This window comes from Lissotriton vulgaris, chromosome 12 (assembly GCF_964263255.1).
Source record: "Lissotriton vulgaris chromosome 12, aLisVul1.2, whole genome shotgun sequence".
Taxonomy (NCBI): domain Eukaryota; kingdom Metazoa; phylum Chordata; class Amphibia; order Caudata; family Salamandridae; genus Lissotriton; species Lissotriton vulgaris.
In genome coordinates, this window is record NC_141700.1 from 534,439,028 (window position 1) to 534,456,895 (window position 17,868).

The following is a 17,868-nucleotide window of genomic DNA, read 5'->3' on the forward strand; positions in this document are numbered from 1 at the left end:
TTCCCTCTTGGCCTTCCCCATTAACCCCAGGATGAGGGGTAGTGGCAGAAAGGCTTGAGAAAAGATCGTTAACAAGGTCATCAAATGCACCTCTTCCCCCACATTGCAAACCCTACATTCGACTGTCTACTTGCAAAGAAACAACATTTCTGGGGAGTTGCATATTAATCCAATATTGGATAGCACCACCGATGGAAGCTTAGGAGGTAAGACTGAAGATTTCACCAGAGGTAAGAGCTTGTTTTTCAAATCGTTCCCGGTCAGATTTTTGTTTCCTCCTGGTGTACCTTGAAGGAATTCTATGTTCCAGAGGAAGACATGAAGAAACTATTTCTAAAGCATTCTCATTTATTAGCCATCGGAGTAGGCCCTTTACTCTCATGGTTGTCAATGCTTGTTTGGAGAAAAAGTGCAGTAGATCTTACAAGGTTTTGTTTTATGCCTTTAGCAGAGGTTAGGTTAAATCTTCATGCAAACTTACAGCATGAGGTCTATTGTCTACACAAGGAGAACAGGGTCTACACATGCCTTCTTTGATTCTGCTATTCTGGACGAAAAAAAAAAAAAAAAAAACGAATTACACACCAAGAACAGTAACCATCCAAGATGAAATGCTCATGGGAGTATAAGTAACCCATAGAAGGTGTCTAGTAATCGGAACAAGTGAGATAATAGGAGTAGAGCTTTGAAAGGGATTCTGTTCCAAGCGAAAAGCCCTTAGAAATACGAGGAATGGTAATGTGTGGGGCAGTGGAGATCGGTGTGCCTTCACCAGGTGCGGCCCATGCAGGTAAGAGCGGTGGGCCGAGTTGGGGGGGTTCAACAGGAGACCACAAGGGAAAATAAATAAATAATTTCCCCTCTTCGTCTGTCGAACCCCCCCCCCCCACTCCCACCCCACCCTGCCCGACCGCTCTGGCCTTCAGCTCATTGGTCGAACTGCAGGTTATTTCTAATGATCGGAAAAGGTATTACAGTGAATATTTTAATATATATATATATATTTCTTCACTTAGCGAGCAAAGAGTGGCTAGCTAGTAGATTAAGAGGCACTCACGGAGTTGTAGTGCAAAGCTGAAAATGCTTTATTCGGTGCTTAGATTCCTCTCCCCTCCATATCGACAGACGCGTTTCGCCTCGCGGCTTTTTCAATGTCGATTACCCATTTGTGCAACAACCATTTTAAACCCTCCCTTCACTTCCATAGCCATAGAAACAAAAGATGGACATTTTGTAAACCATCTAGACATCAGTTTAGTGGTGGCCATCTTATAACGGGTAAAAAATGCAATAATATACTTTACATTCTAAAAGTGCAAGTGCTCAAAATAAATCAATCATAAATATTAACAATTAATCGAATTCACGATTAAAACACATTCTCAATAAACAGGTATTTCACTTGTGTGATAGCAACTACTTATCTGCCATACTCATTACCTGTAATACGTTTTTTCTCAAAACCTCAGCAGATAACATACAAGATAAAGTAAATGTTCGCAAAATTCATGAACATGACATACAATATCAATAGGTTACTCAACCTGCTGTGGTGACAGAATTGTGCCCTGAATGGGCTGGTAATTCATAAATATACATAAATGTATGTCCAATGAAGTATGCTACTATAGATATTAGAACAGTTCTTGTTTCATGTAAAGTAGCAGTGACATGTGGAACGATTCAGAGGAATAAAGGGGTGTGCCAGTATATTGTTACTGTATGTAGATGTATATTTTTCTCATAAAAACTGAACACCATATTTTCACACTTTCATGCTGTATCTATATCAATGTAACACGGCCTTGAATTGGAAAGTTAGTCCAGATGTGTCCAAAGCTCCTCGTCATTATTAAGTCCAGCCGGACTCATGCTTTGGAGCTCTATGATATAGCAGGACTCTTTGGCTCTAAGTTTTCTGAACCTGTCTCCACCTCTTTCATGTTTGTCCACCCCGTCGATGCAATAGAATTGCAATAGATCCCTATTGCTTTGATGGTATAATTCAAAGTGTCTTGCGACGGGGTAGGTGGGGTCCTTATTAGAGATTGCCCGCATATGTTCTAATATGCGCTTTTTGGTAGGGTTCTTAGTACTACCAATATATCTCTTATTGCAAGGACAGGTGAGGCAATATATGGTGTATTCTGAATTGCAATTATAAAACTTATTGATAGTTCTGAATGGCCTAGAGTCCCCTGGCCCACTTTCAAAGCTTGTCATTTTTTTACTAAATTTACAAGTCTTGCACTTCTTGCAAGGAAAGAAGCCATTGATTCCCAATTTGTTTTTAATGGCTGTTGATTTAGTAAAATGGCTGTGTATAAGATGGTCTCCAATAGATAGGCATCTTTTGTATGTGATGGAGGGACGTTCTGGGATGTGCTTTTTAAGAATGTTATCAGTTTGAAGAATATGCCAGTTCTTTTTGAAAATCTGGACAATTTGTGCCGATTTCTCATTATATGTTGTAATCATTCGTACAGTCTGATCCTCAGTTTTAGTTGGTACGACTTTGCTTTTATTTTTAGAGGATAGTAGAGTTTTCCTATCACTTTGCTGTACTTTAGACTCAGCAATTTTCAAATGTCCTTTCTTATAGCCCCTGTCAGTGAAGCGTTGTAATGCATGTTTCTTTGCACTGACATAGCTCTTATCAGTAGAGCAATTGCGCTTAAGGCGCAAGAGCTCGCCATATGGTATACTCTCGATAAGGCTGATCGGGTGATGGCTGTCTGCGTGCAAAACTGCATTGCCCGCAGTGGGTTTCCTAAAAAGACGGGTGGCCAGGACATTATCTTCAATATAGACCTGTAGGTCCAGATAGTTGACAGTATTTTTGCTAATGTTCCCTGTGAACTTGAGATTTAATTCATTATTATTAAGGGATTGCTATATATTCCTCACCAGAGGATACATCGCCTCTCCAAATAATAAACAGGTCGTCAATATATCGTGTCCAAAGCACGATCCTATCTAGCCACTGGTCGTTGACATCCCCCCAGGCCATGTGCTTCTCCCACCAGCCGACGAACAGGTTCGCATAGCTGGGGGCGAAGCACGTGCCCATCGCTGTACCCCGTTTTTGTAGGTACAGTTGTCCATCAAAGACAAAGATGTTATTGTTGAGACAATAGGATACCATCTGTAAAAGCATGTCATTGTGTTGTGTGAATTTGGGATGTTTTTGGCCTAGGAACCATCTTATTGCATTCAAACCATCACAATGACAAATGCAGGTGTATAAACTCGTGATATCTAGAGTTATAAGCAACAAGTTTTCTTCCCATCTTATCCGCTCTACATGTTTCAAGAACTCCTGTGTGTCCTGTATATAAGATGTCAGGTTCTTGACAAAGGGGGATAGAAAAGAGTCCACATATAGCGCGTCGGGTCATGTGACCTGAAAATAACACTTTTTATCGGTGCAGAACAGTTTTGGTTTCCAAATGATGAAAACCCAAGTCATGTGACCTGAAAATAACACTTTTCATTGGTTCAGGACAGTTTTTTTTCCAAATGATGAAAGACCCCACCTTTTTTCCTTATTCTGACTTTGTCCTTTGACTGAGGAAGACCTGTTTCAACATCTTTGAGAAATATTTTGTACTTTAAAATGGCTACAGTAGCAGCAGCAGCTGGAGTATCTGCACCACCACCACCACCAAGAGGACCACCACAACATTACATTGGTGGTCAAGAAGAGGAGGAGGAGGAGGAAGAGGAGGAGGAGGAGGAGGAGGGGAGAAGGTGGCTGCAAGAAGACAATACCCCATACAAGCCAAGGCAGCACATTGTATGGGAGTTTTTCTATACCAGAGGACATCAGTGATGTCATGAGTGATGTCACTGACCATGTCATGAGTGATATAATATGTGACGTCATCAGCAGTGCATTGCACGCGCAAGTTATAGTGAGTCCAACTAACTATAACGTGGGAATTTCAATGGTTTTATGCGAGTAAAACTTCCTGCTAACTATAACTGGTGTGAAACCTATGTTTTTTTCAGTGAATATATATATTAAATATGACACAACAGCTATTAGAATGTTACCCTAAGACTCCCAGCTCGCAAAGTGGAATGAATTCCAGCATGTGGATCTATGAGAGATCCAATGCTGTAGAATTTAACACATGACCATAGCCTGATAGTATTAACCACACTTCTGACACTCTCCATTAACTAACCACTGCAAAGTAAATGAAGGCTAAGTTAGTTGGGTGGGTCAATATAGCTGCAGGAGAACTCTTAGTACAGTTTGCATGTCACTAGTTCAAATCCGAGCAAAATATCTTTTCAGTCTTTTGAGCTAAATAACATGAGGACAAGTAATTTAATAACTATCAGAAGAGATTTTTTGCAGCTCTATGAATCTTTAAAACTGTGACAGAAAACGATGCACACAAAACATCTGTTCTTATTTTTGAATCACAAACCGTGACACTCGTTTTCGCAAATCCCTCTGTTTAGACCTCTGCCACATTTTAACTCCATTCTTGCGAGCTCGAACAACTTATTTGCTGCATCACACAGAATGAACACAACCATTTACCAGGTAAAAGTGGGAACACACACTGTTAATAGGACAAACATAAACGCCACCATTCATAAGGTCCCTGCAAAAATGTCCCATTCGTCACATCGCAGTATTGAATCCACATTATGCCAGTAACACAATGTGAGCATCACCATTTGCCAGGCGAAACAATGTAAACTCAACTATTAACTAAAGCACACAGTGTGAATGCTACCATTCAGCAGACTACACCATGAGAAGTCTAGTATTCACAAGAATACACATGGTAAATATCACTATTCATTGGATCAATCTGTTAGCACGACACCAAGCTTCAATTCCTGAGCAATGTATTCCAGGGAGTTGAAACCTTGGTTTGCATACACTCAATCAATTGGACTAACAACAATATAATGATTTAGAATGAAAAGCCCATAATTGGAACCACATGTGCTGACAAGGGTTGGGATCATCCTTTTTAACAAAGGTAAAGTGTGTGCATTCCCATTTACCAACATTTATAGTCTTGTCAAAGTAAAGCCTCCATATCATTTTCTTCTTCTATCTTGGCCCTTTTTATTTTGCTATCCTTTCTCTCATCTCCAGTTTCCACTGGTATAGAGCTGCGTCTGTCCCTTCTGCCTCTTTTCAATCACCGGTTATACTTTCTCTAGCCACCAGCGTCCGCATCAGTCTCTTGAATCTACCTCTCCCCACCTTCCAGAGGACTGTCTTCCTAACCCTTTCCTATTGTCAACATTTACCCTGCTGCACTCCAGGAATTACTTCCCTCCAGTGTCATGGTTCAATCTTTCCACCCTGCTATCCCTGAAATGCACCTAATTCCTGCTTCCAGTCAGTTTCTCTTTCCTGTGACTCTCCTTTCCCCCCCACTCCAGTGTTCAACCTTTCCTCTTACTCTTGGTATACGTCTATACCCTACTCTCTGTGGTCAGTCTTGCAGTCCTTTCTCCTGCTGCAGTTTAAACCCATCCTCTCTCCTATATATCTGCATCTGCATTCAAACTAACAAGGCCTTCTTGCACATATTAGTGCAGACACTCCTGTAGTCCTATAGTCAGTCCACACTCACGACCAACAGATTGTTCTCCATCGCCCAAGCTTGGCTTGCAGCTCCTTTTCCGATATTACATTGGTGCATAACAATGGTACATGGAGTTTCAGGGGGAGATGTTTTGGTCTGATTAGTTGCTCATATTGAGCATGACAAAATGATCAGTTTAGAGGAAAAGGCTATCAAGTGATGTAGGCTAAATGAGATTTCAGTCTTGCATGATCATTCTGTGTTACTAGCAAGATCTTGATGGCTGCCTCAATGATACCCAACTCAATAGTACTTATAGGGTTCAACTGGCTGAGGCACCAAGAGAGCTCAGTTTTATCCAGTTAGTCACCTACGTCTCTCAAATCAATGTGGTAGTCAGCCTCAATTACTAGTATGCCCGTTACTATACTACTTTGCTAAGGACCTGGCAGGTTCCAAACATACATGAAAGGACCCAATGCCACCCAACATTCATCTTCAAAATCACACCTTGCTTTAATTTAATTACTGCAGCATAACATTTGGCAAGATAATGTCGCTCAGCTTTCCCTAGCAAAAGATCTTAAGGTATATGTTTGAAGTAGAACTAATGCCACCCACCAGCTCACTAATGCAAATATGCATTATGATAAAGGTCATTAACGTTTGTGGGAGATGTTCACACTGCAGACCTCACCAAATGGCAGGTAGTATTTATTTTGCTTTTTTATCTGATGCAAAACTAAAACCTCACAATAAATAATTTTAGAAGTTATTCTGCTGAGGAATTATTTGACTCAAGTGCCAGTCTCTCAATTAGATTTCGAGCCGCTATGTAATGTTCGGGCCCAGCTGTACAATGAGAGAAGCATTTTGTGCTTAACAATGCCCTTTAAAAACAAATGCACGTGGAGGATGTTGTAAAGTTTTGTATGTGTTGAAAACAAAAACATTCTGAAAACGTAAAAAACCTTTGTATTTTTGCAGTTTAAGCTCAAGAACCTTTAAAAATTGGCGAAAGTCACAAAATGCTAAATAAAAATTCACATCCAAATTTTAGTAGGTAAAACGGTAGCTTCACATAATCTTAGTTTAAACTTTTATATTAAGTAATTCCAAAAATTGAGTATGGTAGTTGGGGATTTAGCTGCGTGCCACATTGTAAGGACAGAGAACTCCTGTGGAAAAATTAGATTAAAAGTCAGTTTCTGATCAACTCCATCAAGGCTGTGTTGATCGGTTCCTCTACAATTATGGTTGGGCAAAAGACACCTTTGAAAAGAGAATTAGCCTTTGGCAAAAACTTTAGATCTGCAAATAAGAGTTTTTTGTAGCATCACTCCTCTAGACACAAGAAAAACAGAATAAATGGTATGTGGAGGATGGCATTCGATTGTTGCGTAGTTCTTGTAGTCTAAGAAAGCCTTTTGATTCATTTACTTTCTCATATGTGCTATACATGAATTTGCAAGACATCATGACTCAAACATACACTTATTTTCTACAGAACAACTGCCATTTGAAATATGTTTAAGAGCTTTTAGGTTGCCTGGCTCCATGAGTGAACAGCTCATCTAAGTAGAGGATTTTCCTTTGCATTACAGTGGCATCTGGCATGTACGGAGGGTGGTGGGGTGGATGGGTGAGACGGACAAAAATAAATCTATATATATATATAAACGAAAGTATGTCCTTTATGCATTACTACACCATTCATCCGATCGGCATGAAACTTTGGGAAGTTGTTGAATACACTCCCGCGAAGGTTTCCGCCCAACATTTTTTTTTTTTTTTTTAAATCGGCCCCCCAGGGCCCTCATAATCTTTCAAAAACTGAAATAGACAGTGAATTTGCAAACATCGTCGACAGTTATGACCCCCAAACGGAAATCGATTGGTCAATCTACATCAGAAGCACGAAAGAAAAAGGCATTACGAGCTTCAGAAACAGACGAGCAACGGGAAGCAAGATTACAAGCTGTTTGAATACAAACTGCTCAAGCCCGTAATTGTCAAACAAACGAGCAACAAGAATCAAGATTGGAAGCCGATCGAGTACGCACTGCTCAAGCCACACTTAGAAATGTTTTCTAAAATAAAATGAATAAGTTTCAATAACAATGACACAATGTAAATTTAATGTTATCATAACGAGTTTCCTTAAATTTCCTTTCTTCTGAGATCGCAGCAACGCACGACGGGTAAGCTAGTTAGTAATAAAATAAAACACTTAGCTTCCTGGTGCAACGCCCTCCTCTCTTGGGTCTTCGAGGCAGGTTCAACGCGGGACCCAGGAAACTGCACTAACCAATCATGGGGCATCTCTCATGCTATTAAACAGCACGAGAGGTGCATTAGTACTGTAGGAAGCAGCCTTTTTCAGTGCTCTTAAGAGCACTGGAGGCCTGCACTTTCTAGTTGGGTTAGAGAGGTTTAAAATACACATGTCTGGATGGCCGTCGCAGGACCGCTGGCCAAAGCGACATGCGCATTTCAAACTTTATTGCACAGCTCCCAGCTGCCACTCAGCAACAATGGCCCTACCCTGTCCTGCCCCTCAGTTTGGGGCGGGTTGCTGAAAAATAAAATGGTAATACTCTTTATTACCATTTTATTTTTCAGTTCTAGGGCTTTTCTTGGTGATTTTATTTTGTGGGGCTACGTTCCTCCGCTCAAATGGAAGAGTCGCCCCTATTGCATTCCTGGACTTGAAGTCTTGAGTTTATAATTTGATCAAAAGGACAACAAACCCAAAATGAAAAGTAACATCTTGTGCAGGCTGAGCTACATGGAAGTGGGAAACTTGAGTGCTGATATTTTTTCAGAAAATAAACGGAGAACCCTGCTGTGGGGAGGTTGAGGCGATTAAAATGCATAAATGTATGATAATGATGATGCAAGTTCAGCACATTATCTCAGGCCAACAACTGGTCACGAACCCTTGAGGAGAGCCAGCTACTACACACTTTGAAACAACTGAGCACATCCTAATGTGCTGAAAATACTGTTTTGGGGGGATATTCACACTTTCCCATTGGACACTGGTATAGATGTAAATCTTTCGCAAATCACTTTCTCTGGATCCAAGATGGGATCCTTACAAATTTTTACATAAGGTGAAAATTGCACTGATTTATTTGGCATAACACCCCCACCTTAAGGTCAGGATTATCCACCAGGAATGGCAATCTCCTGCAAAACTTTATATGGCTATATTCTTTTCTAGATGTGGTAGAATGAAATGAACAGTGTTTTCAAGGAAACGTGGGCCTCGAAAAATCACAAAATTCGATTAGTCTTACCTTTTCCAAACATAGTGTAGGTATGAATGAGCCAAAACGTCAACGGAAAACAAAATAGATTTTTTTATATACTTTTGTAAAAACCATGAAAAAGTATGATTGCTTAGTAATACAGAAGACTGAAGTTCTGAGATCAGTTACACTTAATGATGCCCAACAAATTCAAAATGGGAAGGCTGTTAACTATGTTTGGGGATGTTCTAACTCTTGTAGCAACTGAAAAAGGGATCAATCACTTGAAGACATGGAGACAATACCTACATTTTTCAACAGTATACTTGATAAAGTATGTGCAGTAGGAATAAGTGTCAAGATGTATTAGGCACAGAACATTCACATCAATTCACTGCTTGGTCAGAATACTGGGCACAGTCTAAAAACAAGATCATCTCCACCTTAGTTCAATTATCTTGTGAGCAAAGCAGCTTTTGCAACGGAGTACTGCTGTATACAGTGAATGAAGGAATTATATAGAACCAGGCTTCTTTGGGGAGCAGAAGTGGAAAAATCTATAAAGGCAGAGATGTGAGAGCAACAGACCCTTTAATGAGTTCCTTCTCTTCCAACAAACAAATTAAAAAATTACTCCCCCAGTTGAAATCACACTCACCGAATAAATGGCTTTCATCACACGGGTTGCAGTGGAAACACTGCTGGTGTCCTCTTCCCGGTCACTGTGCAGAGTTAGCGGCTCACGATTCACTGTTTCTACTTTAATATCAAGCTTCCGCAGAGTGACATCCTTGCGGCCTATAAGATGAGAAATGTATTTTATTATATGATATGAAGGCAAGTTATTCAAAAGGCAATAAAGGGTTAGATCTGGATGAAACCAAGCTTTTCAAGCAACCTCTATTCCCCTGTATTGCTCTACGAAACTGGGCTGTTCTAATAAAAATGGCAGACTAAACATAATGCAGCGTCTCCAACAAGAAGACTCATGAGAGGGGTTAGAGGCGGCAGACCCGGAAGCTGAGATCGGCCCTGGACCAGGGTTCAATTCCCCGCCTCGGCGGGTCTTGAGCTCAAAAAAAAAATTCCACGGACTCGATAATTCTCGCTCCGGTGCCTTCTCAACTCACGGGTTCACACTCTGCGACTCTGGGCAATAGCTTGCTTAATCTCCACAACGGCCCCTCGCGGCGGGATGCCTGGCTTTCACCTTGTGGATACCCTGCTGGGGTTATCTCACAGGGGAATACCAGGACGGGTTCCCTAAGCAAGCGCCGGGAAACCCTTTGTGGGTAGCTGTGCGCTATATAAGCTCAAATACATTTACAAATACATTTACATGAGCAAGCAGTCTTGAAAGGCACTCCTCCAATTTGGCACAAGGTGGCAATTACGAAACAAGTTACATACCTATAACAATGCTATTGCAGCTTGAGTTCTGATAGAGTCTCCAATGCTATTCATTCTCATGCCCTCTAGTCCCCTATATGATGCAGTATGTGTTTCTCCTGAATTCAAGTTATAGACATTGAGTAAGTGAATTTGGATTTCTCTATGCCCTTGAAGCGAAACCCATAATATTAAAAGGACTACATTTAATAAGCTGCCAGTCGATAATACTTAAATTAGTTTCTCATTGGCTAAACTAGAATATTCGTCTTTTATATACCCACTGTAGTTTGCCCCAAATTTCTACACCGGCTATCAGTTGCAAACCAAATGTCAGAGTTGTTCTGTTTTCAAACACAACCTGAACCTTTAGTAAACAGGAGATTGGATGATGAGTGATGCACAAGATAAGAACTTCTGATGTATGCCTGCTCAGCCACTACAGAAATAGTATTTTTCTTAAAGCAGCATATCCAGCCAGGTGGTATACAGAAGACCTCTGACGCACTGTAAACAGTTACAAAGGAAATGGAGAGACAGCCAAAATACCATCGAGAGAACTACCTACAAGTCTGCACTCAGACGCTATCACCAGCAAACTAGAGACACCAAGACAAAAGCACTAGTGGACACCATAAAAGAGGCTCCAACTGCTGAAAGGAGTTCTTCTCAATCAAGGATTTCGCCTTGCCCTTAGCCATGGTCAACAACATTGCTGCCTCCCAACAATTCTGTGACAATCTATCCAACTTCAAATCAAATCAAATTCTGCTTTATTCGATTTTGTATCTTAAAAACCATAAAAGCACAGTACAGAATAACAAGCACATTTGCATTTATATTGCACGTAATTATACATGTTGTACCAAATGCATTAGTTTAATAAAAACAACTAATTTTATACAGAAATCTTTGACACAATCAATCAGTAGATACCAAAAAACAATTAACACATATCCAATTCTTCTACAGTCATTTTGCACAGCAACCCAACCTCAGAGAACTCATCGCTAACCTACCCTCCACTAATCAAGACAACCACCTGACTGAATAGAACTCCCTCAATAGAAACAACACAGTGGCAGTCATGCGGACCATCCACTCAGGGCCTCCAAGGAATTCATACCCCACCACATCTACAACCTGGGAACATCACAAATAAGCACCACCCTGGCCCATGTTTTCAACACCTCCATCACGATGGCCACTTTCCTGAATGAATGGAATCTTGCAGAAATCAACACCATTCTCAAGAAGCCCACAGCTGACGTGAGCCGACTGATCAATTTCTGACCGATCTTCCTGCTCCCCTTGGCAGCCAAAGTGATTGAGTAGTCCAATAACAAGAAACTCACAACCCACCTCAAATTTCACCATCTTATACTTAACACAACCAGAATTCAGAAAGAACCACAGCAGTGAAACAGCACTCCTATTGGCTATCAATGACACTTAAAACATACTGGACTGAGGAGAACCCCGTTGCCTTCCTCCTGCTTGACCTCTTCAAGGCCTTTGACATGGTCTCCGACAACTCCCTCATCAGAAGACTCCACAAGGTTGGGATACAAGGATCCTCTCCCAAATGGATCTATTCCTTGCTCACAGGAAGAATCCAAAGGGTCAGGCTGCCACCCTTTACATCAGAAACCAAGAAACTGATATGTGGTGTCCCATACATGACACCTCTCACCAACATCATCCGATCGCAAGACATTACCGTCATCTCCTATGCCGATGACACACAATTCATCCTCTTCCCTGACAGAGGATACATACACCACCAGAACCAACTTTACCAGCTGCATGACCATGGTAGCAGACTGTATGCAACCCAACTGTGGGAAACTCAACTCCAACAAGATGAAGTACTACTCTTCAGCAACAAGACATCCCCATGGGATTCCACCCTGTGGTCATCGGAGCTAGGACCAACACCCACAGACTATGCAAGAAATCTAGGGATCATCCTAGATGACAAGGACCACATGAAGGCTCAAGTCAATGTAGTGTGCACTTCCTGCTTCCACCTCCTATGCATGCAAGATCTTCAAATGGTTGCCTCAGAACACCAGATGGGTCATCACGCAGGCAATCATCCCCAGCAAGCTGGACTATGGTAACAATCTAGCTGGAATCTCTGAATAACTCATACACAGAGTCTAGAGCATCCAGAATACAGCTGCAAGACTCATACCCAACCTCCCATGTCGCACTGACATCACAACACACCTCAGGAAGCTTCACTGGCTCCCCCTTCACAAGCGCGTCCAATTCAAACGTCTGACACACACACATACAAAGCCCTACACAACACAAGACCAGGCTATCTGAACAGCTACATACACATTCATCAACCTACCAGACATATATACTTTGCCTCACTCTTACACACTCTACGCACCTACAAAAGCAAATTGCTCATTTTCCTACATTGCACCCAAAACATGGAGCAACCTCCCTCAGCACATGAAAACCTCCTCCTCACTTCTTGAGTTCCACAGGAAGGTGAAGACCTGGCTCTTCATATAAGCACCTTAGAACCGCACACCGTGCCCAAGCACCTGGCTACCCTCTCAGGTGATTAGTGTGCTATACAAATCAACATAACATATCACTTTATTTAAAACTGTAAATAGAAACAAATCCATCTTAAGGAAATGTTACCGGAGTATTTTTTCTGAAGAATGATTCTTACAATCCACTTTCAAGCAAAGAGCCTAATTTTTAATCTGGTGGACGGGATACTCCGTCCACCAGATTAAAAATGTGCCATAAAAATCTGTTCTAACATTGGAATCTCCTTCACCATATCACCATGAATTGCTGATAAGAGGCTCCTACGTGGGGCTTCCATGTTTAACTTTATCAAATGTGTGACAATGGAGCAGAGTATAGGTAGATTGGGCTAAAATCTGCTTGAGCGTCAAACTGAGCAGACCTCTTGAGATTTTCAGCGTTGCAGATGTTAAAAGTGATCAAAAATTGCCGCCTATTATATACGTTTTAAGTAAGTATGTTTTCTTTGGAGCAACCATAGACGTATGATGACATTCAATGTTGCTTTTGATTTTGACAGTCCAATAAATGGTGTCATAGAGCCTACTGTGTGGACACCTTTAAAATGAATAAGACGGCAGTGTCTTATACAAATGTATCCAGTAAAACACACCTGATAAGTACAGATAAGTGATGTTTGGCCACCAAATAAAAAACTTTGAAGGCAAAACCAGCAATCATCCACAAGAATTTCTGTGCCTGTGATCAAGGCCATTGAGTCAGGGATTCATCAACTCAAAAGCATCGAATTAAATCAGTCCTGACACTGAAATTCACATCCAATGTGGTCTGAGGCATACAGTCCTATGCTTCCAATAGTGGGCAGGTGAGGTAAATGACAGCTAAGGAACAAACCCCCACAGATGAAGCTGGATGCACATGAAGACCCTGAATCTCAGTGTGGTGTACGTGGTGTGGTATTTACTGCAAGAAAAACTATTATATACAAGGGGTCTCAGGGAAAAGTTTAAAGACCTAATGTGAATATACTCCCCAACAACATACGAAATAACAACAAAAATATCCACAGGTCTAAGCAATAGTTTGAATGGTTAATAACATCCGCGAGCTCCCCTTTCTAATACCGAGGGTGCAGCCTTGAGTGTTACTAATGTGATATTTAGGAGGCGACCCAGATGATTAAATATGTCACCACTTGGTGATTGATGGGAATCCATTTGTTCAAAAGAAATTTTCTTTGAGGGGTAGGATTCAGAGTGATCCAGTTGGTTGCTCCAAATGTTTTATCTTGTCTTAGACCTGAGGATATTTGTGTTTCATGCGGTATTTACTGCACCTGGAAAGCATGTATTGCCTGTAATGAGTTAGTTAACATAGACAGTAATTACAGCAGATTGCAATGTTGCCATCTGAAAATGGGGAATTACATGTGGAAAGAGGCAGTAGAGCATCTTTTCTACACTGTTTGGTATATTCCTCTTATTTTCACCAAAAACATTTTGGTACCTGTTATCCTTTTGCACATGGAGCTAAATCATCCCTCAAACTTGTTAATCAGGGGCAAGTTCTCTTATCCCTACTATAAAGTGAGATAAAATGTACCATATTCACCTTCTTCAAAGTAAGCACATGAGTGAGTGTGTGTGTGTGTGTATGTATGTGTGTGTGTACACGGAGGCTGCCATTTGCAAAATGTTAATAACTTAGATTATTTCTGCCATAGATCCAGTGTACAGCCAGTTCTATATTCATTCAGACAAAAGTGCGCAAATTTCTGTTGTTTTCTCGTAAGGATCAAGAAGTGCTCTTATGAATATCCAATGAGGTTATTATACTGAAAACCCACCTAGATTTCCTTTTTCAGCTAGTTTAATAGTCATAGCTCCAACGGAGATGCACCATGGAAGGATGAACAGGCTTAAAAGGATTTGCACTTGATATCATTTTTATTTTTTACACCCTCAAAAAAAAAAAAACTACAGATTGTCACATTGAATGCAAAACAAATTTGAAAACCAGGAATGGTGCACAGCATCACACACTCATAACACTAACCTAAGGACCATGAATGTAATTGTAAAAGGGACCCACAGTTCCTTGGATTCACCGACACGATTACATGTGCACTTACTTCCTTTACGCCGTCGATAGAGAAAAAAGATGAACAAGGAAAAGAAGAAGATGACTAGGATTCCTGCACCGATTGTAGCCGCAGCAATGATGCCAACTGGTAGCACTTCTGCAACAAAAGAAGAGACAAAAGAGTTGGACTTCACAATTTCACACAATATATTTCATGAAAGGCAGTCTGGTGGCTCGTAAAAACTATAAACTTGTGCGACCGGTGAATCTTCTAGAGAATTATTTCCTTTACTTTAACTTTATGCCCTGTGTATTACAAAAGACACTTGTGGGATTTTAGATATAAAAAATATAATACTTATTTGTCGGCAATACAACAAATTTCCAAGTTTCAAATATATATTCGATTTCCATTCTCATCTTACATAATTAAAAACAATCGTTTATATGACTTGTAGTTAATTTTATGTGTGATGGGAATAAGAGTGTTTTAATCTTTGTCTCTATTTTAAAAAGTTTATTTATGAAATCTGAATTCAAAGTCGGGTAAGAACAAACACCTGCTGGCTGTCCCTAGATGCCACTTTGCACATGAACAGGAGCGCTAAAAACAGGCACTCATTACTGTAGAACATTCAGTTTACATCTTTTAATTTACAGAACATAAAACACTCCAAAGAAAATAGAAACCATATGCCCAATATACTTCTTTGCACTTCGGTTCACAGAATAAAATTGAGGTAAGGCATCTGAAATGTGGCAAGCCACCCTGCGGGGACCCAAGTTTGCTTGCACCCTATGGGATCACCAGGCTACCTGAACGGGCTATCAATATTAACACTGGGAATTTCCAACATTAAGCATAAGCGGTCAACCCAGATATAACAAGAGGAGCTTGAAAGTTCCAGGAAAGAGCGGGAGGACATGTGCTTGTAAGACAATCCTATGGACTGGACCATGTGTAGACCAGAGTGAATAATATTTGAACCCTTTCTATTTCTTGGTCCTCCATTAGAACCTCTCATTCAAAGCACAGGCCATCGCTGTAGACTGCTGTAAAAAGCTTGATGTGTTGAGATGAGCCATCTCTTGCTGGCCGCCTCCCTTTACTTTTGCTTTCTATTTTCATGTTTGTACAAAGAAGAACTTTCTCACTTACTGTTCTTTGCAAAGCGCACTAACTTTTCCGAAGGTAGAGTGGTTTTATATGTAAATACAAAATAAGAAATATACATTCATTCCGTCTTTGAGAGCCCGAAGTACAAAGGATAAGATTTTGCAATTGGTAAACATCGTTTACAGCGCATGCCATTACAACGCAGTCATTACAACGACTGCGTTGTTATATCGCATACCATTACAACGCAAGTCGTTACAACAACTTGCTGTGGGGGGCAGAAGGTGTTGGATTTAAAATCCAACACCTTCCCTACTGTTGCTCAGACTGGAGTTGGAATAGTAAATTATGCTATTCTAACATTTAGCGACCCCGCCAGGAAATCGTTGTAATGACTTGCGTTGTAACATTATGCGATCTAACAATGTGGTTGTTGTAATGACCGCGTTGTAATGGCATGCGTTCTAAATGCATGCGTTGTAACATGGCCTATTCTTTGAAATTACCAATCATATGGTTAATAACTCTGTAAAATTCCCATAAAAATGTTATTGATTGAAATATATAATACTGGAGGTATGTAAATCTCCAGTGAGAATTTCTTGGAGCACAGTATCAGTGGCAGGCAGAAATAACCCTACAGTCTACTACAATGCACTCCGCTTCATGCAGTGGACTATTGACCGTCATATGTAGTAGATATGTCGGTTTCTCAGCCTATCTTGATTTAGAGGTGGATTGGATAAACTCTCTGATCCTAGATAACTCCTGTCTGGATCACAGTCTTGTGCCACTCTTAATATTTTTCTGCAAGCTAAAGTGGAGAGACTTATTCGGAACGAGGTGTTAAACTTAAATGCTTAGAACCATTGTTCTCCCTGAAACACTGACGTAAACAAGCATTTACAATGCAACGGTTTCGCCTTCGGAAAAGTTTGAGCTATTGGCATTGTAAATGACAAACTTTTTATTTATGTGTTGGTTTTGAAAACAGATAAATAAACATGTCTGACTTTGGCACATGTCTTCTGTGCATCTTTCCAAAAACTGTGAAAGTGCCAAGTCATTCATATACAGACATCAACAAAACTCCTAGTGTGATATCAGTCTGGGACAGGTTCCTTCCCAAGGTCAAATAAGAAAAAATAGAGACATAAAGGCAAAATAGTGTAGTTTGATTTGATGTCCTCTCACCTTATATGTACATAAGGAAACATCTAGGACCCACACCTTCATGTACATAATCTATGTCAGACTTTCTCAATTTATGTCAGAAATGCCAATCTCTGTTAAGATGCAGTAGACAAGGATTGTCACTTGACCACTAGGAGAGAAACTTCATCCAGGTCTCAGAATCAGATCGTAGACCCAGATGAGCACAGCACCAGATCCCATCTCGAATGTTGAAGCCACCAGCAAGACTTCCTATGGTTCTGTGGAGCATTCATTCTGCCTTCACAAACTGGTTCCAGGACTGTGTTCTCTAATAGACACAACCCCCTAGCTCTTGGCCTTGTGCTCAGAATAGCTGGTAAGCTATTCCAAACAGACAACAAATCCTGTTGTGCAGGAATGCGCACCATCTCAGAAACTCAGGTTTATTTTTTATTCATCTGCTAGAACTACCATAGCGCCTAGACATAGCACAGGGATGGTGTAAGGGCTATAAATTGTGATGTTACACTTTTTCCCTGTTTTCACGGTTATTGAAAGCTTAGCCACTTTTTATAATCTTCTGTGATCTTCTGTGATGTTACCAATTTTAAACGACTAGATCAAAGTGTTTTAAAATATTTATTTGGAAATAAAATTTGCTGTAATATATATTCTGTTTCTAGTGATCTTGCGTCTGTAAATCAATAATGAACGATTGTTTGGATTACCACTGCTCAGTGTTAGTAACCCAAAAGCATTAACACCACCTCATTCATATATTGAGTGG

The 17,868-nt window shown here is 40.5% G+C and overlaps 1 protein-coding gene across 1 annotated transcript in view; it reads right to left on the reverse strand.

The window, feature by feature from the left end:
* Window positions 1-17,868, reverse strand: part of KIRREL1 (kirre like nephrin family adhesion molecule 1) — a 166,386-nt gene that overhangs the window by 15,456 nt on the left and 133,062 nt on the right. The window contains exons 11-12 of the mRNA XM_086945329.1: window positions 14,859-14,966; window positions 9,477-9,616 (exon numbers count right to left, since the gene is read on the reverse strand). Of these exons, the coding sequence (XP_086801455.1) occupies window positions 9,477-9,616; window positions 14,859-14,966 (248 nt within the window). The remainder of the gene's footprint in view (window positions 1-9,476; window positions 9,617-14,858; window positions 14,967-17,868) is intronic.